General features: G+C 46.0%; 1 protein-coding gene across 1 annotated transcript in view; it reads right to left on the bottom strand.

Moving 5' to 3' along the window:
- The window catches only part of GRID2IP (Grid2 interacting protein), a 68,311-nt gene that overhangs the window by 17,837 nt on the left and 25,563 nt on the right, over window positions 1-24,911 (bottom strand). The window contains 8 exon segments of the mRNA XM_030213019.1: window positions 44-121; window positions 2,926-3,013; window positions 8,801-9,178; window positions 10,348-10,646; window positions 11,228-11,348; window positions 18,331-18,413; window positions 21,319-21,420; window positions 23,408-23,562. Of these exon segments, the coding sequence (XP_030068879.1) occupies window positions 44-121; window positions 2,926-3,013; window positions 8,801-9,178; window positions 10,348-10,646; window positions 11,228-11,348; window positions 18,331-18,413; window positions 21,319-21,420; window positions 23,408-23,562 (1,304 nt within the window).

Here is a 24,911-nt window from a genome sequence, read left to right on the forward strand (position 1 = left end):
TACAACACCATCTCTCCTGTCAAGCCACAGAATCCATACTTACATGTGTTGTAGGCCTTTTTGTGTGACAAAATTTCAATGACATCTTTCTTTTTAAGAGATTCCGGCGACACTGCTGGCCCTGTAAAAGAAAACATTTAACCTCAGATGAAAGGTTTCGGAGCGGGGGAAGGGGAATTTGGCACTGGGAAAGAAAAGGAGCAGACACTGCTATGACCAAATTAGGAGTCACCACCCAGGAAAAGGAAACCCTCTGCTCCGTATACAGCAGCAGTGGCTAAGACAGCAAATAGAATGATAGGAATTATTAGGAAAGGAATGGAAAACAAAAATGAGGACGTTATAATGCCTTTGTATAGCTCGATGGTGCGACCACACCTCGAATACTGTGTACAATTCTGGTAACTGCATCTCAAAAAAGATATAGTGGAATTAGAAAAGGTGCAGAGAAGGGAGACAAAAATGATAAAGGGGATTGGACGACTTCCTTATGAGGAAAGGCTGAAACGTCTAGGGCCCTTCAGCTTGGAGAAGAAACGGCTGAGGTCTATAAAATAATGAGTGGAGTGGAACAGGTAGACATGAATCGCTTGTTTACTCTTTCCAAAAATACTAGGACTAGGGGGGCACGGAATAAAGGTACAAAGAAGTAAATTTAAAACAAATCGGAGAAAATATTTCTTCACTCAACGTGCAATTAAACTCTGGAATTCGTTGCCAGATACTGTGGTAAAGCAGTTAGTATATGAAACCCCTCCACAAAGAAGTTTTCTATAGGGTTACCATATGGTTCCACAAAAAGGAGGACAGATTAAGCCAGTCCAGGTTTTACTTCCATTGCTTTCAATAAAATTTTATTTATTTATTGCATTTGTATCCCACATTTTCCCACCTCTTTGCAGGCTCAATGTGGCTTACAATACATCATGAGTAGTGGAAATATATAAGATACCCAGGAAAACCCTTTTAACTTCAGGTGAAGGCACCAGGCGCCAAACATATAAGGGATCAATGGAGCAGGCCCAGACCCAGAGACGCTCCTAAGGGAGTGTTACATATAGCAGGGTTTAAAAAGAATTTGGAGGCGAACAAAGAGAGAGACCATCCAACAGTAGAGGTATAGAAAAGGTACAACCGGGTTAGGAGAGACCAGGTTGACCCAAACAAACAACAGATGCTGACCAGTATGGCAAAAGCAGTTTATTTGCAGAAGAAAATTCAACACGGCCACGTTTCAACAAATACCTGCATCGGGGTATAGTTTCTAAAAATAAAACAAAACATGATATGAGTTTCAAATAAATGATAAAATGAAAAGCCATACTGGGAAGGACATAAAAGAATGAAAAACATATAAATAAAGTTAAATAATACTAATGATAAATACATAAAAGTATCTGGTAAAAGCATAATAAAATAATGTACAACTTTAAAAAAATTAATGATGTTAATTATATATTAAGAACATGAGGCATAATGAATATAACATATGTTTTTTGCCACTAGGTGGCAGATCAATGTTACAAAACTGCTGAAAACGATGCCAAGAGAATTGAGAGAAAATGGAAACACTTTTTGTCATTAACACACAAGAGTATCAAATAAGTGGGTTACATACCACCATTCCATGACACAAAACTTGCCAAACTTACACAAAGGTTTGGATAATTTCCCAAATTAAACGTCCCAAATTATTAAAATGGCCTTGGGAGAATCCAGTGCTTATTTCTGGGATAATCAGCATAAAATCTGTTTTACTGTTCTGGGATCTTGCCAGATACTTGTGACCTGGATTGGCCACTGTTGGAAACAGGATGCTGGGCTTGATGGACCTTTGGTCTGTACCAGTATGGCAATACTTATGTACTTGGGATTCTGAATGGAATCTTGCTACACTTTGGGGTTCTACATGGAATGTTGCTACTCTTTGAAATTCTGCATGGAATCTTGTTGTTCTTTAGAATTCTAGAATCTTGCCACTCTTTGGGGTTCTAAATGGAATGTTGCTACACTTTGAAATTCTGCATGGAATCTTGTTATTCTTTAGAATTCTAGAATCTTGTTACTCTTTGGGGTTCTAAATGGAATGTTGCTACTCTTTGAAATTCTGCATGGAATCTTGTTGTTCTTTAGAATTCTAGAATCTTGCTACTCTTTGGGGTTCTGCCAGGTACTTGTGACCTGGATTGGCCACTGTTGGAAACAGGATGCTGGGCTTGATGGACCTTCGTCTGTCCCAGTATGGCAATGCTTATGTTCTTATGCGGTATACAATCATTAAAACTTTGAAATAAAAGAGGGAAAAGGAAGAAGAACAGAAAGCTTTAGTGTCGTGTGGTCCACTGAGGCCAAAGAAGAGCTTAGCCCTCAACACATAGGCTTTAACTTCAAATGAAGGTATTTGGGGAGGGTGTTCCTCAAAAGGGGAATAAGAATATGGAAAGCTGATTCTTGGGTTAGCCAGTTAAGCAGACACGGTGAGTGGTTTGTCATTACAGGATCAGAAAAGTGTGGAGAAGCAAGGGAGATGAACATGCCCAATTTATAGTCCTAACCTTTGCAGCTGAGCCTTTGAGGTTGTTTTTTAACCATTTTCCTCATTTTATCAAAGTTACCCTTTCATAAATTAAATTCTGCTACTGTAGATTTCTTTAGTGATTGCACTCCAGTTATTAAGTCAAATTTCATCATGTTATGATCACTGTTTCCCAGTGGACCCAACACCTTTACCTCTTGTACTAAGTTCTGCACTCTACTAAGGAACAGATCCAAAATAGCTCTCCCTCTTGTGAGTTCCTGGACCAGTTGCTCCAAGAAGCAGTCATTTATTACATCTAATAATTCTACCTCCCTAGCACTCCCTAATTCTCCACAAAAGCGGATTTGAGTTCCCGGTTCCCACACTGAACATAACAGAGCACTTACTAGATGCCTTGTGAGTCCCAAAATGTGACTCCAGGTCAAGATATTTCACCATATCACTCAGCTTCTCATAATCTGAGTCTTCACTGAGCTAGAAAAGAAGAGACGTACCAGTGACAAATCTGGAGAGTGAATATTCAGCAAAATTATTATAAAAGCCATTTACCTGGGCAAATTAAGTGTCTGGAAACCACACTCACTTGACTGGACTGCAACTGCACACAGGGTTGCGTAGTGTTATCCCACTCTACAGTCACACTCACTCAACGGGACTACAAGTGCATATAGGGTTGCTTAGCATTATCCCACTCTAAAGTCACACATTCAACTGGACCACAAGTGCACACAGGGTTGCACAGTATTATCCCACTCTACAGTCACACTCACTCAACTGGACTACAAGTGCACACAGAGTTCCATAGTGTTATCACACTCTTTCAATCAGAGTGTGCATGTCAGAGCACAGGATGATACATGTACAGATCATAGAGTGTAATAACCAAAAAGGATGAGTACAGAGCTTGGTCTTAGAGGTTGCATCTGCAGCCCAAACCCAAAGCCATAATGCTCTCTGGACTGCCAGTACGAAGCCCATATTCTTTGCCGATGCCCGCAGACAATTATAGAGGGCCTCAGCCATAAAAAAATGACCCCATTTCTATCTTTGCGACTTCCTTGTCCATCGCACACCTATCCAGCTTAGGGCCATCCAATATCCTTACTGTGCATCTGAAACACACTCTGGCCACCAAACCTCCAGAAATGGATGCATGGAGTACCAGCACTCAAAACTATGCTTCAGTAGGGCCTCCATTCTCCTTTTCCTGAGGGTCCTTAAGTGCAGTGCCTCCATCCACGGGGGTAGTGGTCTTTCTGGTCACCACCATGTATACAGTAGGAGATTTCAGATCCTCCCTATCTTCTACTGGAATGGGATAAAGCTTTCTCATTGCCTGTACAACCTTGCAAGGAGTAACTGGAGATGCCCAGTCTGTGTGGACCATGTCATGACAGTCCTGGTTCACTGGAAAAGACTTGGACAGCCTTCACCAAAGGGCCCATCTACTTTGGATTTCCTTCCAAGGCCATGTCATCTTCAAATTTAACCATGGAGGAAACTTGTGTAATAAGTTCAGAGAGCTCATCCCAATGGAATATGCACACCATGGAGGGATCTTCCCTAGGAGGAAGCTCCTCCCCCTCTAGATCCTGGGCCACCAGACCTTCTTCCTCCTCGTCACTGAAGTCCTCTTCTGAAAACCTGGCTGAGAAATCATAAGCCAAGCATCTTTACTCAGCTGGGGGGTTGCTAAGGAACAGGGACGTATCTGTAATGGGGCCACGGGGGCCAGGGCCCCCGTAGATTTGGCCCTGGACCCCCCTACCAACGGCCCTCGCAACCCCCACTCCTGCTGCCAACCTGCCGTCGCCTACCTTTGCTGGCGGGGGACCCCAACCCCCGCCAGCCGAAGCCGTCTTCCTTCGTTGTTTGATTCTTCTTTCTGAGTCTGACTCTGACGTCCTGCAAGTACACCGGGGAGTTGCCAGGGGGGGCTAAAATGTGCCCCCTCACCTCGGCTCTGGACCCCCCTACCGGTGAAGTCCAGATACGCCCCTGCTAAGGAATACAGCGTTATAACACTCCACATGATCTAAGCATGTGTGTGTGAAACCTTAGGATAATACAGTGTTATCACACTTTACAGTCAACGTGTACATATCAGAGCACAGAATGATATATGAGTACATGTAAGAACATGGAATGATACACGTAGAGATCATAGAGGGTCTCATTTTCAAAGCACAGAGACTTACAAAGTTATATCTAATCTAATATGGACATTTCTATTCTGCTTAACCGACCAAACAGCTCAAGGCAGATTATAAATATAAACAGAAATGGGCAAAACCCTTTGATTACAAAACATTGACAATATAACTGAAACCTGCTAGTACTTAATTACCTGTCAAATGTTGCCCAGATAAGTATGTTTTAACAGCTCTCATAATTACATTATACAAGGTAATTTCTCAAATTTCACATGGTAATTTATTTCATATTTCTGGACCTCTAACCTCAAGAAGAACGCAATGATCTAGGTGCTGAGTAAAATCAAATTGAATTTTGAAGATACTCGGGAGCTAAAAAATATTTAATAACTTAAATTCAATTCTTGCTTTTATCGGCAACCGATGCAATTTAATCAATCAGTAGCTCAGCCCCCCCCCCCCAAATTAATTTAGCTGCTGCATTTTGGACAGTCTGGATTCGTCTAAGTTGTGACTCAGGTCATCCTAACAAGACAATATTACAGTAGTCTATTTAACTCATAATCGTTGTTAAATGAGAGAGATCTAGAAATGGTTTAATCCGTCATAGGAGTTTAGGTTCAGTGAATGCTTTCCTGGCTATTGAACCAGATATCATTTTCCATTGTGAAATCAGAGTCCTAAGATTTTAATATTTGTTCGAAGTGAAATTTCTGCGGTAGCTACTTTGTAAGTCTATGAACTTTGAAAACGAGCCTCCGAGTGTATCAACACTGTATCAGGGGCATAGCTACGGGTGGGCCTGGGTGGGCCCAGGCCCACCCAATTTCAGTCCAGGCCCGCCCAGCGCCAGCGCCAGCTTCCATTGCCGGCCACTGCTGCTTTTCCTGATGAGCAGCAGTGGCCGGCGCTACAAAAAGAAGAAGCGCTCAGCTGACTGAGCTGAGCGCCAACGCGTCGCTAAGGACGAGAAAAAAATGTTTTTAAAAAAATGCGGCACCGCAGGCAGCCTCGAAGCATTGGCTGCTGGCTCTGTGCAGGCTCCTCCCGTCTCTTACATCACTGCCCCTGTAGCGAAGCAGGGGCAGTGACGTAAGAGACGGAAGGAGCCTGCAGAGCCAGCAGCCAATGCTTCGAGGCTGCCTGCAGTGCCGCGTTTTTTTTTAAACATTTTTTCTCGTCGGGTTAGCGTTGGCGCTCAGCTCAGTCAGCTGAGCGCTTCTTCTTTTTGTAGCGCCGGCCCTGCTGCTCATCAGGAAAAGCAGCAGTGGCCGGCAATGGGAGCTGGGGCTGGTGGGCCTGAATGGGAGAGGGAAAATGGATGGCAGGATGGGGAGAAAGAGGGAAAATGGAAGGATGGGGAGAGAAAGAGGGAAAACAGATGGGAGGATGGCAGAGAACGAGGGAAAACAGAAGGATGGGGAGAGAAAGAGGGAATACAGATGGGAGGATGGCAGAGAAAGAGGGAAAACGGAAGGATGGGGAGAGAAAGAGGGAAAACAGATGGCAGGATGGGGAGAAAGAGGGAAAATGGAAGGATGGGGAGAGAAAGAGGGAAAACAGATGGGAGGATGGCAGAGAACGAGGGAAAACAGAAGGATGGGGAGAGAAAGAGGGAATACAGATGGGAGGATGGCAGAGAAAGAGGGAAAACGGAAGGATGGGGAGAGAAAGAGGGAAAACAGATGGCAGGATGGGGAGAAAGAGGGAAAATGGAAGGATGGCGAGAGAAAGAGGGAAAACAGATGGGAGGATGGCAGAGAACGAGGGAAAATGGAAGGATGGCGAGAGAAAGAGGGAAAACAGATGGCAGGATGGGGAGAAAGAGGGAAAAAGGAAGGATGTGGAGAGAAAGAGGGAAGACGCTGGATGGAAGGGTAGGGAGAAAGAGGTGACACTGGATGGAAGGATGCAGAAAGAAAGAGGGGAGACTATTGGAAGGATGGGGAGAGAGAGGGGAGACACTGGAAGGATGGGGAGAGAAAGAGGAGAGGCTGCATGGAAAGGGGGAGTAGTGAAAGATTGGAGAATAAGAGGAAGGGGCATGGGGAGAACAAGGGTGAGAAAAAGATGAAAGCCATAAGTAGATGAAGGAAATTAAAGAATGGATAGTAAGAATGAATTAAATCTGGACACACAGAGAGGCAGAAAAATATTGAAGAAAGCAAAGAAAAAGGAGAGAAAAATGACAAATGGCCAGGAAACCCTGGCAGAAGAGTTAAGCGAAAATGAAGGAAAGCAGAATCTAGAGACTGGGAGCAACACAATGAGAAAAAGTAAATGGCCATACAACAAAGGTAAAGAAAATAATTGTATTTTTAATTTAGGATAAAGTAATATGGTGTTAATAAAGTTTCAGAGACCAATACTTCCTTCCTTAGGTCAGGAGAGGATACCGTAACAGCATTATACTGACCTGAGGCAGGAGGTTTTGGCCTCTGAAAGCTCACTGAAAAGGATTAGGCTATTAAATAAATTGTCTGAAATCTGATGCACTGAACAGCACTTTACCCTGTGTGACAAATGCATCTGAGTGTGACTACATTTTGCTGGGGGGGGGGGGGGGGGGGGGGTAGAGAGAAAATTTTGTGCCCACCCACTTTGGGTTCAGGCCCACCCAAAATTGGCAGTCTGGCTACGCCACTGCACTGTATCATACCTGTTTTCATACAGTGTTATCACCCTCTATGCATGTGTGTGTGACACCTTACAAAAATACACTATCACATTCCACGGTACACATGCCTATATCAGAGCAAGAAACAATGTACATTTGACATGATCACAGACTGTAATAATGCATCATCGTTCCATGTCCTTACATACCAGCATTGTCACACTCTAAATAAGTATATCAGAGCCCAGAATGACACAGTGTTATCACACTCAATGGTCCTTATAACTATATCAGAGCACAAAATTATACCATGTTATCACACTGTACGATCTGTGTGCCTCTACCAGAGCCCAGAATGACACTGTGTTATCACACGTTTAGATTTAAGTAACTATAGCAGAGCACAAGCTGACAACCATGTTATCACACTGAAGTCCGTGTTACTATTGGGCTCAATTTTCAAAACAGAAAAACATCTAAAAAGTGGCATAAAGCAGCATTGGGATGTTTTTCTGACAAAAACGTCCAAATCAGCAGTTCTGAAACCTATTTTTAGATGTTTTTCTCTGACGTCTATCAGAAGCGTGTCCAAATCTCAAGGGGCATGTTCAGGGCAGGACTTGGGCATTTCTGAGACCTTTTTCACCCACAATGGAAGAAAACAAAAACGTCCAGGACTAAAACTAAGACAGTTTCAGCTAGACCTGTTTTTATAACGAATAAGGCACAAAAAGGTGCCCTAAATAACCAGATGACCTCCCATTATTCCCCTAGTGGTCACCAACCTCCTCCCACCCCCCAAAAAATGTGATGATACTTGCCAGCCTCTGTGCCAGCCTCAGATGTTATACTCAGGTCCATTAGAACAGCATGCAGGTCCCTGGAGTAGTCTAGTGGTGGGTGCAGAACACTACAGACAGGTGGACCCAGGCCCCTACCTCCTCCTACCTGTTACACTTGTGGAGCAAACTGTGAGCCCTCCAAAACTCACTAGAAACCCACTGTACCCACATATAGGTAGGGGCTTTGATAGTGGTGTACAGTTGGGGGTAGTGGGTTTTGGGGGGCTCAGCAGACAAGGTAAGGGAGCAATGGTGAGATGTGTACCTGGGTGCATTCTATGAAGTCCACTGCAGTACCCCCTAAGGTGCCCTATTGCGTTCCTGGGATGTCAGGGGGGACCAGTGTACTAAAAATGCTGGCTCCTCCTACATCCCAATGGCTTAATTTTGTGTTTTTTTGCACGTGGACATTATTTTTTTTTTTTTTTTCGAAAATGGACCAAAAAATAAAATGTCCAAATCACAAAACCTTCTATTTTCAAAAGCAAAAGCTAGACGTTTTTCTTTTTTGAAAATGGCCTTTTTTGCTATTCAGATTTTGGATGTTTTTTGCAGAACGTCATATCGAAAATGCCCCTCTTTATCAGAGCCCAGAATGACACCATGCATTCACACTCCATGGACCATGTAGCTACGTCAGAACATATACCTGACCCCAGATGGTTCCTTCTGAATTTTCTACTTGCTCCCACCTCAGGCGTTTGACGCTCATGTGGCTGGATTCACTTCTGTGATGAAGTCCATGTTGTGCCTGAGGAGTGGCACAGGGTGGGGGAAGAGGGGGAGGGGGAGGTGGAGGAGGTGGTATGGTTGGATTGTGGCTTGGTTTGGAGAGTAGTTGCATATTTCTAAGCACTTCAGGGAACTGCAGAGGGGGAGGGGGTGGAGGAGGGGGGCTCAGGGGTGGTGGGGGGATGCTGTCTGATATGGAGGAGTATGTGAGAGAGCTTCCGTCCTCGCTGCTGCTTTCACTTGAGCTGCTGACATCATTGGTGATGAAGTTTCCCTGTTCCTCCTGAAAACTCATCTGTGACAAACGGCAGGACGGTGAAATATCAGGAGCACATTTAGAGAACCACAGGACTGGCAATAGCAGTTAACATCAACAAACAGCTTTAGCTATGAATTTAAACATAAACAGCCTCTGATGAGGTAATATTGCATCCAAGAAAACCATCTTCAAACTGAAATGAAATCTGATTCTATATCACCGTCCAATACCTAATTATTTAGTGCCATCATCAAACAGCCCTACCATGTGATTTAATGACGTCATAATAACTGATAGGCAGTGATAAGCTAACTTCATGAAATAACGTCACCGTGAGGTAAGGAAGAGGAGACAGAGACATCCTGCATAGGCAGGAACAGTCAGCGGTAAAAAGCACACAACTTGGCAGGCGGTTGAAGCGGGAATAAAGGAGGGAGTGAGCTCTGTCAAAACTGGGGTGGGGGCCAGCTCAGTCAAGGGAAGGACCCCTGGATTTTGAGTCTTGTTTCCACCTGCCCCTTTGCCTCCAGACTCTGGCACACAGTATAAGGAAGGAAAGGCATCAGGGTCGAAGTTGGGCAGTGGTGTGCTGGAGCAGGCTCTCACAGGCTCGCAAGAGTCGGTTGTTAAGTTTTTAAGAATTTTGGGAGCCCTCCATGGCTACTTTAACAACTGGCTCCCAAAATGTGGGCTTGGGCCCCCTGCTGAATTATCTTTTACTTTGCTGATGGGGATGCTGAGCCCTGCCAGCCAAGTAAATAGACTACTGCTGCTCCCCGCTCCTCGTTTCCAGCTCTGAGCAGCAGGCTGGGACTTCTCCAGCATATGTGAGAAGTTTCAGCATGCTGCTCAGAGCAAGACCTTGGGAGTGGTGGCAGTCCATTTATTGGCTACCAGCAAAGGTATGCCTAGCGTGCCCACATGAAGGGAGGAGGGAGGAGAGAGAGGCAAGTGTTGTTCCCCCACCCCATCCCCCCACCTGGCCACCCCTGGCCCTTCCAACTGCAGAGCTGGCTACGTCCAGAGAAAGAGCCTGTTGTTAAAAATTTACCATCACCCCTGAAGTCGGGGATCCTGTGTGCAGGGTGGAATGCAACAGCTGCTATGACAAACGGAGAAAAGCCGCAGGGATGGATGATGGACCACATTTCAGCAGTATCTTGAGCTCCTGTTATGAAAATCCCTGAACCCTGGCATCAACTCACCTCCTCATAGTCATGCTCTGGTGTGAGAAAGTCCTCTCCGACAGCAGTTCTGGGTCCCACCTGCTCAGTCAGTGAACCCGGGAACCTGTCAGTGTCCTGGCTCCGTGGGGACCTGGAAAAGGTGAAGAACTTCCTTCTCCGGGAGAGTGGGCTGCTGTCCACATGTGCTGGTGAAGGCAGCAGGTAATTGTCTACACTGAGGTAGGGATTAGCTTCTCTGATGCCAGAGTGATAGGAACATGGCGGAGGCGCAGCTGGTAGTTCACTCTGCCAAGGCATCAGCTCAGACTTCCTGCCCCCTGTGAAAAGAAAAAGCTTTACTCAAGCATTTAACTGAATTCGGAGTGATCTGCTACACACACACACCGGAGTGGCCTAGTGGTTAGAGCATGGTCTTGATATCCAAAGGTGGGTAGTTTAAATCCCACCGCTGCTCCTTGTGATCTTGGCCATTTCTAGGAAGCAGCAGCTTAACGGTTAATGCAGTGGGCTTAGAACCAGATTCAATTCCTACTGTGGCAAGTCACCCTACTCTCCATTGCCCGAGGTACAAAACTTAAACTGTGAACCCACTAGGGACAGAGAAAGTTCCTGTATAGAACAAATGTAAACCACTTTGGTTGCACCATAGAATGACAGAATATCAAATGCATCACCCTTACAGCCTATGAACACAGGCTCTGTTCTCTGCAGGTACCCCAAAAGGAATTGGGGCTCGTTCCCATGGTGCACTGGCATCCCATTCTATGGACCTTATTCTGTACTCATGGTATACGGAGGGTACTGGACCTGTTCTTTATCTGCGGTCCTGACCCAGAGCATATAGCCTCCTTTTTGTACTTTTGGTTCTGCCTCAGAGGGTACTGGACCTGTTCTTTACCTGCAATGCTTGCTGGGTCAGAACCAAAGCCAGCTGGTGCTCTGGATATTCCACTGTTTGTTCTATTGTTCTTGAAGCTGTTCACAAAGCGATTTTCTAGCTCAGCATAGACAACCGACATCTGCATTTTGAAAAGAAAGTTACTGAACAGTATTTAGCAAAGTTATCTTTGGTATCTTAAACCCCTTCCCCCCCCCCCACCCCCACCCCCTCTCCTCCGCTAGTCTGTTCAGTACATCAAGAAAGCTGACATCATCTCTCTCAAGGGAGCCCATGAACATAAGAACATGTCTCCAGGGCTGAAAAAAAAGCTCTCGTAGCTTATCTGGATAACGAGCAGACTTTCACCGCTATCTGGATACTGTGACCAGTCACAGCTCTCTGTGGCTACTGCGCACCAGCCAGACAATCTAGATAGAGGGACTGAATATCCCAAGGCCGGTGTTTAAAAAAAGTGCCACCTGTACCTATTATCAGTATTATTTTCTACTTATTTCCACTTATTAAACTTTGATTATGATACCCTTTATCTACTATAATAAAAAGCAACCTCAACGTTCTGAGGACACTGACGTCACTGAAGTCAGTCAGTCAGTCTCCCAGAACGGTTCGTGGATTCATGGTGGTGAAGCCACTCCACAGACCCATGCCCCGCCCTCGCGTCAAACGTCATGACGTCGAGGGCAGGAAAAAAAAATCACCTAAACAAACGGTTGACCCCCCCCCCCTAAAGCTGCGGCTCAACACAAGGACCTCCAGCACCCCCCCGCAACAACCCCCTCCTGAGACACTCACCGTTGCGTTGCTTTGCCGGTGGGGGACCCGAAACCCCGCCAGCACAAGCCCTGTCTGCTCACTACGGCGTCATCTTCGGCCTTCCTAGCCTGTGGAGGCAGGGCTTCTGTGCGTCTGACGTCCTGCATGTGCATGACATCAGACACACAGAACTCCGCCCTGCACAGCTACCAACGCCGACGATGACGCCGTACTCAGCACACAGGACTTGTGGTGGCGGGGTTCCGGGTCCCCCGCCACCAAACCAATGCGAAGGTGGGTGCGATGGGCACGGTGGGTCGGATGGCTGCGGCCGGATGCATCGCCGTGGGTGGGATGGTGCCGGGAGGGGGGGGGGGCATCGCACCTCACAGGCAACTGCTCAATGAGGAAAACCTTGCTAGCGCCCGTTTCATTTGGGTCAGAAACCGGCCTTTTTTACTAGTGTAACAATAATTGTCATCTCTTAACCTACCACCTGCTAATAATAATTCACTGTAAGCCACATTGAGTCTGCAAAGAGGTGGAAAAATGTGGGATACAAATGCAATAAATAAAGTGCCGACCCTGCAGCTCAATATCAGTCCAACGATCTTTAAAAATAAACCAAAACATATATTAAAAACTGCAGAGGACAAGGAGAACAAATACAGCTCTGAAACCTTTAGTTCTCAAGCAGGAACAGATATTTAAGTGCAGCTCAGGGTCCACTCTTAAAAATGCATGCTTTATCCAACGTCCTAAGGGAAGGTATTTGTAGCAAGCGGCCTGAAGCAGGCAGGCTTCTGGTTGTGTTGCACCTGCTTCCTGACTGGGAGCCAATGCAAAGGGGATTCTCCCATGTTTTATTTGGGAGGGGGGCAGTCATGATTCTTCTTTTAGTTCTGGATTAACTGCAACCTCCTTGTCATTTTTCTTGGTCGTCTGACGTATAACGTTTGCTTTTGACTGTTTGTGAACATTGTTTATGAATGTCTACTTGTAACCCGCCTTCATAAGGGCAGGATATAAATTTTAAAATAAATAATAGTGTTGCCTTTTTTTTGGGACCCGGTTAAGATAGACAGAAACCTGTTCCTCTCACAGGCTATTAGCTTAGTGTTGCAGATAAAGCAGGGGAGTTCAGTATCAAACCAATAAAAGGGATATAAGTCCACAGAAGCAATTCAATGTGCACCAGTGGCGTTCCTAGGGGGGGCTGACACCCGAGGTGGATCGCCGATGCGCTCCGCCCCAATGGGTGCAGTGCCCCCCCCCACGGGTGCAGCGCGACCCCCACCCCCCCCGGCGAAAGGACCACCCGCGTGCACGTCGCTGGGAGGGGGGGTGCCGCGCGCCTGTCTGCTTCGTTCGTTTCCATGCTCCCTCTGCCCCGGAACAGGAAGTAACCTGTTCCGGGGCAGAGGGAGCACAGAACGAACGCGGACAGGCACGCGGCACCCCCCCCCCCCGGCAGCGTGCACCCGGGACGGACCGCACCCACTGCCTCCCCCCCTTGGTACGCCACTGTTATGCACAAAGCTGTAAAAATACAAAGCCTTCCTAACTCCCAGTTACTCCTTAGGTCTTTCAACGTGTGTTCTGTAAGCATACTCTGGAGGTTGCTTGGCCTAGACTGCCCCAACTTGACATTTCAACCTTTAGATTGTAAGCTCCATTGAGCAGGGACTGTCCTTCTTTGTTAATTTGTACAGCGCTGCGTAACCCTAGTAGCGCTCTAGAAATGTTAAGTAGTAGTAGTAGTCCTGCTCTGAGCCTCCCTGGCTTGTCTGCAGTTTTATTTGGATTGCCTGAACCATACCTTCCTTGCTCGGATCAGACTGAGGTATGCCCTCCCTGCTCAGCCTCAGCCCTTGAGAGCTAGGCTTCTTAAGGTGACACAGCCAACCAATTTTGGGCTGGCTTGAGCCCCAAATGTGTGGGCACTGGAACCCTGCCCCACATCCAGCATCTCCTCTCACCCCAGGTGAACTGGCATCTCCTAACTTCATTCCCCCAACCCCCCCCCCCCCCCCCAGTAACTTTTAAATGCTTCCGTGCTGGATCGGCAGCAAGCAGCAACTCATGCTAGCTGTTCAGACTGATCCTGAACCTTCCTTCTGATGCAACTTCCTGGGCCCAAGATCAGGAAGTTGCATCAAAGGGAAGGCTCATGAATTGCTGCTTACTGCCGGCCCAGCGCTGAAGGATTTAAAATGTATCGGGGGTTGGGGGCTTGAAGCTAAGAGACGCCAGATCACCAGAAGTCTTCAGCTGGCAGATCCCTCCAGCCACCAACAAGCTGTATCCACCCAGGCCCACCCATGCCCATGCCACTGTCCTGTGTGGGAGTGCTGTTAAGGGGAACTGGCATTTTCCTAGACACTCCATCACATACCCTCTCCCTCAGCTCAATCATGCCCTGTTGAGCTTCTGAATTAGCGAAGCCACACTCTGAGAGAGGAAATTAGCATACTGATGTTCCTGGCCAGCCCCGAGTTCCACATCAAATTGGAAGGGCTGGAAACTCATGAACCATTGCATGATTCAACTATTAGATTCATAAGTACATAAGCATTGCCATGCTGGGACAGACCAAGGGTCCATCAAGCCCAGCACCCTGTCTCCGACAGCGGCCAAAAGAACAAACAATTTGTCCCGCCCATCCCAGAAATAGTGGATTATTCCCACGTCCATTCAATAACATTCTATGGCCTTTTCCTCCAGGAAGCCGTCCAAACCTTTTTTAAAGTCCGCTAACTTTTCCAGCAACGAATTCCAGAGTCTAGCTACGCGTTGAGTGAAGAAAAATTTCCTCCGATTCGTTTTAAATTTACTACACTGCAGCTTCATTGCTTGCCCCCTTGTCCTAATATTTTTAGAAAGCGTAAACAGATGCTCCACATCGACCCGTTCCATTATGGTGGGCCAGCCACTTAAGCAGCTGATGGTCCATTATGAGGGTAAATAGGCACCACAGTAAATAGGATTGGAATATTTCCAGTGCCTACTTGACATTCAGGACCTCCTTCTCAATTACAACATAGTAACATAGTAGACGATGGAAGATAAAGACCTGTACAGTCCATCCAGTCTGCCCAACAAGATAAACTCATTGTATGTGCTACTTTATATATATATATCTGACCTTGATTTGTCCTTGCCATTTTCAAGGCACAGACCGTAGAAGTCTGCCCAGCACTAGCTTTGCTTCTCAATTACCAGTATAGCCAACAATCTCCACTACGCTTCTGTGGATCCATTCCTTCTGAACAGGATTCCTTTGTGTTTATCCCACGCATTTTTGAATTCCGTTACCATTTTCATCTCCACGACCTCCAGCGGGAAAGCATTTCAAGTATCCACCACCCTCTCCTTGAAAATCTACTTCCTGATATTTTTCCTGAATGTGCCCCCCTTCAACCTCAGTTCATGTCCTCTAGTTCTACCGTCTTCCCGTCTCTGTAAAAGGTTTGTTGCAGATTAATACCTTTCAAACATTTGAATGTCTTATCATATCACCCCCATTTCTCCTTTCCTCTACAGTATACATGTTCAGATCACTATCAGGCTTATTTTCGAAAGAGAAGGATGCCCATCTTTCGACACAAATCGGACGATGGGCGTCCTTCTCCCAGGGTCGCCCAAATCGGCATTATCGAAAGCTATTTTGGGTGTCCCCAACTGCTTTCCGTCGTGGGGAAAACCAAGCTCCCGGGAGCGTGTGGAGGCATAGCGAAGGTGGGACTTGGGTGTGCCTAACACATGGACATCGTCGACCCATAATCGAAAAAAGAAGGGCGTCCCTGACGAGCACTTGGATGACTTTACTTGGTCCTTTTTTGTTATGACCAAGCCACGAAAAGTACTACTACTACTACTTAACATTTCTAAAGTGCTACTAGAGTTACGCAGCGCTGTACAATTTAACATAGAGGGATGGTCCCTGCTCAAAGAGCTTACAATCTAAGAGACAAATGAGCGATCAGTCCGATAGGGGCGGTCAAAATGGGGCAGTCTGGATTTACTGAACGGTAAGAGTTAGGTGCTGAATGCAGCATTGAAAAGGTGCCCGAACTGACCAGATGATCACCGGAGGGAATCGGGGATGACCTCCCCTTACTCCCCCGGTGGTCACTAACCCCCACCCACCCTCAAAAAAAAATTTTCAAAATATTCCTTGCCAGCCTCAAATGTCATACTCCAGTACATCACAGCAGTATGCAGGTCCCTGGAGCAGTTTTAGTGGGTGCAATGCACTTCAGGCAGGCGGACCCAGGCCCACCTCCCCTCCCACCTGTTACGCTTGTGGTAGTAAATGTGAGCCCTCCAGAAACCACCAGAAACCCACTGTACCCACATCTAGGTGCCCCCCACCCGTAAGGGCTAAGGTAGTGGTGTACAGTTGTGGGTAGTGTGTTTTTTGTTTGGGGGGGGGGTTGGGGGGCTCAGCACACAAGGTATGGGAGCTATGTACCTGGGAGCTTTTTCTGAAGTCTACTGCAGTGCCCCCTAGGGTGCCCGGTTGGTGTGCTGGCATGTCAGGGGAACCAGTGCACTACAAATGCTGGCTCCTCCCATGACCAAAGGGTTGCATTTGGTCGTTTCTGAGATGGGTGTCCTTAGTTTCCATTATCGCCGAAAATCAGAAATGACCAAGTCTAAGGACAACCATCTCTAGGGACTACCTAAATGTCAAGATTTGGGCGTCCTCGACCGTATTATCAAAATGAAAGATAGACGCCCATCTTGTTTCAATAATACGGGTTACCATGCCCCTTCGCCGGGCTGTCCTCAGGAAAACTTGGGCGCCCCTTTCGATTATGCCTCTCCACGTTTCTCCTCATACGTCTTGTAATGCAAATCCCATACCATTTTTGTAGTTTTCCTTTGCACCTCTTCAAGTCTTTTTACATCCTTAGCAAGATGCAGCCTCCAAAACTGAACACAATACCCCAAGTAGGGCCTCACCAACGACTTGCACAGGGGCATCAACGCCTCCTTTCTTCTGCTGGTCACACCTCTCTCTATACAGCCTAGCAACCTTCTGGCTAAGGCCACCGCCTTGTCATACTGTTTCGTCGCCTTCGGATCCTCAGATACTATCACCCCAAGATCCCTCATCCTGTCTGTGCATATCAGACTCTCACCGCCTAACACGTCTCCTGTGGATTTTTACTCCTTAAGTGCATCACTTTGTACTTCTTTGCATTGAATTTTAATTGCCATACATTAGACCATTCTTTGGCATAGTTATGCTGTACTATGCTATGCTACAGATGTTTTATATTGCGCAATTTTTCCCAATAGGATTCAGCGCGGATTGCAAATTAAAGAAGCTACCACAGACAGGAGAAATTACATGGCAATCACAAATAAAACAGGCATTAATCCATATCATTATCAAGAAACATATATGTTTTCAGGTTTTTACGAAATGATAAAGAGAACAAGATCTCTTAACATGTTGCTTAGTAAAGTGGGCCCGAAATATTTACAAGAAGATTCAAAATATTTGTTTTTAATTTAACTCCTTTGAAACTAGGAAATGCTAGAATAAAACATAGGGAAGGAGGGTATCCCAATTCTTCCCATCCTCAGTAACAAATCTCTTTAACATCTGCTTGAGCGTTTTATTGACGTAGTCAACCAGGCCATTGGTCTGGGGATGGTATACCAAGGTCTGAAGCTTCTTCACTTTTAACAGGGTGAATACTTGTTTCATGATACGCAACATAAAAGGTGTCCCCTGGTCCATGAGTATTTCCTTGGGTATCCTCATTCGTGAGGATACCCAAGGAAAGACTTCACAAAGGCTTTTTGTTAATGTGGTGCTTTTCATGTTACATAGCACTATGGTTTCCAGATATCAGGTTGCATAATCCAAGATCATCAGGATATACTTATTGCCTTTTGTGATTTGCTCCAGTGGTCCCATGAAATCTATGGGCACTCTTTTGAATGGGGTTTCAATGTCCTACGTTTATAGAATTGGGGATAATGTTTAAGCTCCTATATTTAGGTAAATTTTCAGCAAGAAAACCTTAGGCTCATATTTTTGGCTGCAAATAGGGACAAATTTAGTCACTTAGGAGCCTAAATTTAGGAGCTCAGCTTTTGTTTTTGACTATGGAGCTCCCCCCCCTCCCCTCCCCATGTTTAGACATTAGAAGCAGCAGATGACACAAAACATTTGAATATATTCATCAATCGAAGTAACACATCTGAGGTTTACATAAAAATCACTTCCCTTTGAAATAAGTCTTTCCAGGCGGCAGATCCACAAAAGCAACCACAAACATTCATGAATCCAAATCAGCAGCAGGAAAGCAGACATGGAAGCTACAAACCATTTTGGGGTTTGGGGTTTCTGGAAGCGACGTCCCATCCCCTGCTTGCCTCTCTCCAGGGATCATTTGGGTCATGGCCTCTCCTGCTGGTACAAGGACAGACCTTAATTTATCACAATGAGATATAACATAATAGTGTAAAGACTCCTATGTCCTACCAAAGGATTTATTCCGTATGTGTCCTGTTTGATTTATTATTTATACATTAAAAATAATTCTAACCCGCACTTTCCGCAGTTCAAGGCAGGGTACAACGTATATACATAAACCCCCCCCCCCCCCCCCGAATTCTATATAGCATGACCGAAATTGCGTGCACGAATCCGGTCATATTCTGGATTTGCATGCGCAATTTTAATTACTTAACAAGCCAATCCGTGCCGATAATTGCCAATTAACGTGCAATTATTGATACTAATTGGCATTAATTAGAATTTACGTGCACAACTGGCTAGGCATATTCTATACACTGTGCGATTTACAGAATACGTCTAGGCGGAAATTTTTTCGGTGCCAAATTTTTCAGGCGCCAGAGAATCTAGTCCAAAACGTTTGAAAAATATCAACATATAAAACCAAAAAAACCTATGAACTTCCCTAATCAAACGTCAAAACACAAAACATACTCATATATCATAATATTTTTCAATTCCATTCAAATGAGGCCTAATATACCACTAAAATCCCCTTATCAGGGTTCAGTGCGGTTTACAACGACTGAATTACCTATTAGTACATTGCATATTGCATGGGGAGTCGGGTAGTAGACCACAAGATTTCATCTTCATCCATAAAATACTAAGTCATAATTGATTAAAAGCCTGAGAAAATAAGATTTTCAGTCATTTCCTAAAAGCATTAATATTTTCAGCTAGCCTTAAATCAACATGTAAATGATTCCATTCACATGGACCCCTTAAGGGTTTCAGTCAAACCAGTGGCGTGCGGTCAAGGCCTTCAAGGGATTGAGTGAATCCCTAGACTTGCCATCATACCACCTGGCATTTTTGGCTTTGCTTTTTTGGTAATATTTACAAAACCGCTATCCCTTTCTCTCTTGCTCCTACCCTCCCCCCTCAGGTCCAGAGGGGAGGATTTGGGGGTATAGAGGGGAGAGTTTCGAGTGGCAAGATGGGGTTAGCCTTGGTAGAGTGGAAAGAAAGAGGGGAGTGTGGGGTAAAAGGAGGGGAAGAAGGGGTGGTGGGCAGAGTGAGGACTAATCAGGGCACAAGAAGAGAAAATTGAAGAGATAGAGGAGTGTGGAGTGGAGTTAGGATAGGAAGAGAGAAGGGATAGCAATGAGGAGATGAGGAGGTGGCGGAAAAAGGAGGTATGTGGATAGCAAGATAAGGGACAGAGGGTTGGGATTGTAAGGGATGGACAAGGAGAGACACTGTACAAAGTGTATATATTTCTGATCTGCATTTTTTGTAAATACTATGCTAAAATCAAGCCAAGTTTATATTGGACTGTTATCTATTTCGTTGGTCTGAACAGACTGAACTGCTGGTTGCAGAAGGTAATAAAAGTTCCAGTTAATTTTCATATAAACTGCTGGACTGGGGAGTGATTTAATCTTGGAAATGTTTTGACAGTCAATGACCCGTGCTAAGTGCCAGCTTGCATCCCAGAGGAGACTGGAAACAGAGGCTGAGTTCCTGGTAGGAAAAGAGGGTCTTCTTTTTCCCAGACGGAGGCACCGCATGTCAACTGTGAAGTGAAAGGGTCCGACGGAGGAGGCTCCCTGCCCGCTCAGACCCGGCTATATAAGCTTTCCTCTAAACGTTTGGCGGGCATTTTAGAAACCGCTACTGAGAAAATAGGTTAGTTCAGTACTGACTTGATTGTACAGTTACGGAGGAGCCCTAGAGAAGCTTAACCTAAGTTTCAAAAAGAAAATAACCTTAAAAAGCAAAGCAACTCGGTGTAAAGAATCTCTGCTGTGTTTGATGTTACGAAGTTAAAATTTTCAGGAGTTCTTTTCCAATGATGAAGAAGCCCTAGCCCCTTCTACCCTTGAGTTATATGGGAGAAGGCGCAAGGTTTTTCCTCCTGTCACACTGATATATTCAACTTGTAAATCTAAACACAATCAAAGCCATGGGATCGGATGAAAAATATCCCAAGATACTGAGGGAGTACAACGTGCTGCGACGTCAGACTCTGAAACTGGATTCAGCAGCTTTGAACAGCACGGAGGACGATCGAAGAAGAACTTAAAAAACCTCGGCTCGGCTGGCAGGGGTTGGGGTCCCCCGCCAGCTGAAGGAATATTTTTAAAGGCAGCGGCAGGAAGAAGCGGACCTCGGCTGGCGGGGGTTGGGGTCCCCCACCAGCAAAGGTACGTGACGGCGGCAGGGGGGGGTTGGCAGTGGTGGCCGGGGGGGGTCGGCAATGGCGGCGGCGGCAGCGGGGCGGGGGGGGGGGCTATAATGTGCCCCCTCACTCTGGCCCCCCCTACCGCCGAAGTTCAGATACGCCTCTGCTGCAGGGCAAACAGCAGGGCCCACATGGGGCAAAGCAGCAATAGCTACGCTCAGGTACCTGTCATAAGTGCATAAGTATTGCCCCACTGGGACAGACCAAAGGTCCATCTAGCCCAGCATCCTGTTTCCAACAGTGGCCAATCCAGGTCGCAAGTACCTGGCAAGATCCCAAAAAAGTTCAATACATTTTATGCTGCTTATCCCAGAAATAGCAGTGGATTTTCCCCAAGTCAATTTAATAATCTCATGCAAGAAGCAGTTAACTAAATCCAGGGCTGGGTCAATATTCAGCTGCTGCAGTCAGCACGATTTAAAAAAATATATCCTGATATTCAGTGCCATATTTTCTCCGATACACTCACAAATGAGCTCTCACTGGACACAGTGAAAGCCATCAAGGACCAGGGAAATACCTGGTGTACCTGAACGTAATGCACCTTGAGCTACTACTGAAAAAGCTGTGAGCTAAATCCAAAATTAAATTGTTCCAAATAAGAAATACCTTTCTTGACATCCTCAGTCTCTCTGGCTTGGACTCTTCCATGACATTCTGTCAATGCTTCTGTCACAGAGTTTTGAAGCCATTCCTCTGCCTCTAGATCCGCTGCAGGTACAAAGAAAGCACAGTGTTATCTCGGGAGATGGGAAGATGTCTCTCTTTCACCTACTCATCAAACTCCAAGTTTCCCTCCTTTCCTTAGAGCCACAGACCACAGCCACGTTTGTGTCCCAACCATACGACAGCAGGCCCACGAAGGAGAAGATGTCCTACTTACTGAGCTCAAGCATCAGCTGTCTACCTGCCTAACGATATCTGCATGAGCCACGAAGGACAGAGACGTGCTGATGACCAAGAATTAAATGTCCTTTCCTGCCACTGCTGACACTATGGCCTTAGATGTATTCACTGGTGGGTCCTTGAGGGCCGCAAATGAGTGAGGCTTTCAGAATATTCCTAATTAATACACATGAGATCATAAGAGTCAACTTTTCAAAAATATTAAGGGGGGAAATTACAAAAGTGTGACAAAAATCAGGCTTTTAGCACACCTCAATATATCACAGGGGCCACCAACCAGCAGCATCTCAGTATTGAGGTTACTGTCTTTCGTAGTATATGCACAGCACTGCTTGTAAGCAAACTGCAAACAGCATTGCGCCACCGTCTCAGAAGCACCAGGTTGCAAATCTGTGACCCATTGCTCCCTGGTCCCCATGACCCCCCTTCCCAAGTACAAATCCTCGCCTGAGGTCCCCTCCCAAATAAAACTCCCCTAATAGAAACATCTCCAACCTGAAGCCCCCACCCATCTTGAATGTTTCCCACCCCGGAAGAAAACCCTGCTCTAAGTCTTGAAACTCTCACCCGCTAGGCCCCCCACCCTCACAAAAACAAAAAATCCCTGATTCCTAGTGGAGTTGGGCAAGAGCGATCCCCAGTCACCCCTGCCCTTGCCAGATTTGGGTTCAAAATCACATCAGCAACCCCCACTGATTTCCATATAAGGGTACAGAAAGCCGCTTGCAACCTGATGCTCCCAGGATGGCAAAATAACCCAAGGGTTTTGATGGGCTTATTTTTCCAGTTATAATGTGACTTCTGCAAGCCACGTTACAGAAATTACATAGCAATGAGGTGTTTTGCATGCATTTGCAACTCATTACTATGTACCACACAGTAACCTAAATAAACCTACATTACAGCACCAAAACCTGCATTACAGCCCTTTTGCATGTGGGTTATCACCATAATGCTGCTTGATAACTACCTCCGCTAAACTGGCCCAAGACATAGTGAACGTTTGCTCAGCTAAGGATGCTCAAGCACCCATTGTATTCACAGAGCTGGTACTTATGCATGGGATACAGGCTACATGCACACTACCTTATATATATACAGATCAGATGCACCATTCGTGGATTAGCCTGAAAACATGACCCAGATGTGGCCTTCAAAGGCCAGAAGTGAATCCCACAGCCCTAGGCCACCTCCATGTCCTTCAGACAAAAAGAGCAGGAAGTACTTCACTTCTAAAGCACTCCGGCTACACAAGAAAAGCACCATTGGAAGACGAATGCTTTCCTTCAAAGGCTGATGTTTATAAATGATCTTTCATGCTTTGTCACCTGCTTTAAAGTTTGCTTATGGATATTAGCCTGCAAGAAGTGCTCATGAAAATACAGCTGATGATGAAGAGTGTGAAAATTTGAGAGATCACGAGTGTACAATACGGAATCCTTTCATCAGAGACAGGAATGAGATAGAGCCCTGAATACTGCCAAATACAGCCTCTAATCCACAGGAACTAGACCTTTCCTGTCACCATGACAACAGCTAATACCGAGCACCAGTGGATTCCATCAGCATCCGATGCTCCATCCCAGCAGTAATGAAACTTCTCATGAACAAATCGGACATCACAACTGGGAGGCCTGTGACCATCTACTGACATCTACTGTCTCTATGAATTGACCAAGCTCCTACTTTTGCAGACCCTTAATTACGGATGTTACTGTCCCTAACAATAACTCAGTCTTTTGTTGTTCACACCAGTGCAGGGGTCGCACGGACAGATGTCTTCGGTTCTCACCTGCAAGCTCCTTGTACCCCAAGAATCGGGCAATTTTCTGCTGACACTGCTCCTGCTCCTCGTACGTCAGGAGCTGATGAACAAACTGCCAAATGACCTGCTTGGCTGGTGTATCCAAGACGGGAAATATATCCACAATCAGTGTGTCAATGTTCCTGGAAACACAATTACCAATCACAGTTACAGGAGCACCATCACCGTCACATACTCGAAAAACATAACAGCATAAGCCCCCTGTTTCTAGAAAGCTGCACAGTCAAACAGTGTGCGTGAGAGAATAAAGCTAGTTGCACACAAAATTAAATAATGAGCCAATAACCAATGTTCATGAGCAATGATAGGTTATGATTGGCAGCATTAGGAGTTACGCATGTAACTGCCCTTAGTCGGTATTCTATAAGTTGTGTGCTCAAATTCCAGAGCGCGCAGTTTCAAGGGGGGCTTGGACCTAGGATGGACATGGACAGGTAAGAGGCATGTCAGACAGTTACACACACAGGGTATACAACAGTGGTGTAGCTACAGGTGGGTCTGGGTGGGCAGGGGTGGGCACAGGCCCACCCAGCGGTGGCACCCCACATCAACATTTTTCCTCCTCTGCGGTGGCGTCTTGGCATCTGCCCACCTGTCACTGAACCCCCGTCACTTCCCGGTGTACCTTACAGGTGTCCCCAGCACCTGCAGTGATTCATTATTGCTGCCTGCACTGGCCCCGCAGGCTTCCATCAACCAGGTCCCACCAGACAGGAAACAGGAAATGACGTCAGCAAGGGCGGGCAGCAATAATGAATCAGTGCATGCACCGGGGACACCTGTGAGGTACACTGGGGAGGGACAGGGTTCAGCAACAGGTGGGCAGATGCTGGGACACTGCAGAGGAGCAGAGGTGTTGATGTGGGGTAGGTGAAAAAAACCTATAATTTTTAAAAATATCTCCAGAGGGGGGTGGCGTGGAAAGGACCATCTAAGTTAACTCTGGGCCAAAGTATATATGTTGAGGTCTATAAGCCTGCCCCCATACCCTTTATAACAGAGACCGCTGACCAATTTTGGAGCTGCCCCCTGGACCGACTCCATCCTGTTTATATCCTTCCATAGGTGCAGTCTCCCGAACTGCACGCAGTACTCTAAATGGGGCCTCACCAGAGACTTATACAAGAGCACTATCACCTCTGTTTTCAGGTTTATTGAGGGTTTACTACCCCACCCATCGCAAGCACATCTAGGTGGCTTACATACTAAAAAAGAAAAAGAGGAAACTGGAGATGAGGGCCATTCCTTTCCCTATGCACCTGAGCATCCTTCTGGCTTTGACCATCACCTTTTCTACCTGTTTGGCCACCTTGAGATCATCAGATACAATCACCCCCAAGTCCCGCTCTTCTTTCGTACACAGAAGCACTTCACCTCCTATAATGTACTGTTCCCTTGGATTTTTGTAATCCAAGTGCATTACCCTGCATTGTTTAGCATGACCTGCCTCTAGTGAAACCATGCTGCCTCA

The sequence above is a fragment of the Microcaecilia unicolor genome, chromosome 8 (assembly GCF_901765095.1).
Source record: "Microcaecilia unicolor chromosome 8, aMicUni1.1, whole genome shotgun sequence".
Classification (NCBI taxonomy): Eukaryota; Metazoa; Chordata; class Amphibia; order Gymnophiona; family Siphonopidae; genus Microcaecilia; species Microcaecilia unicolor.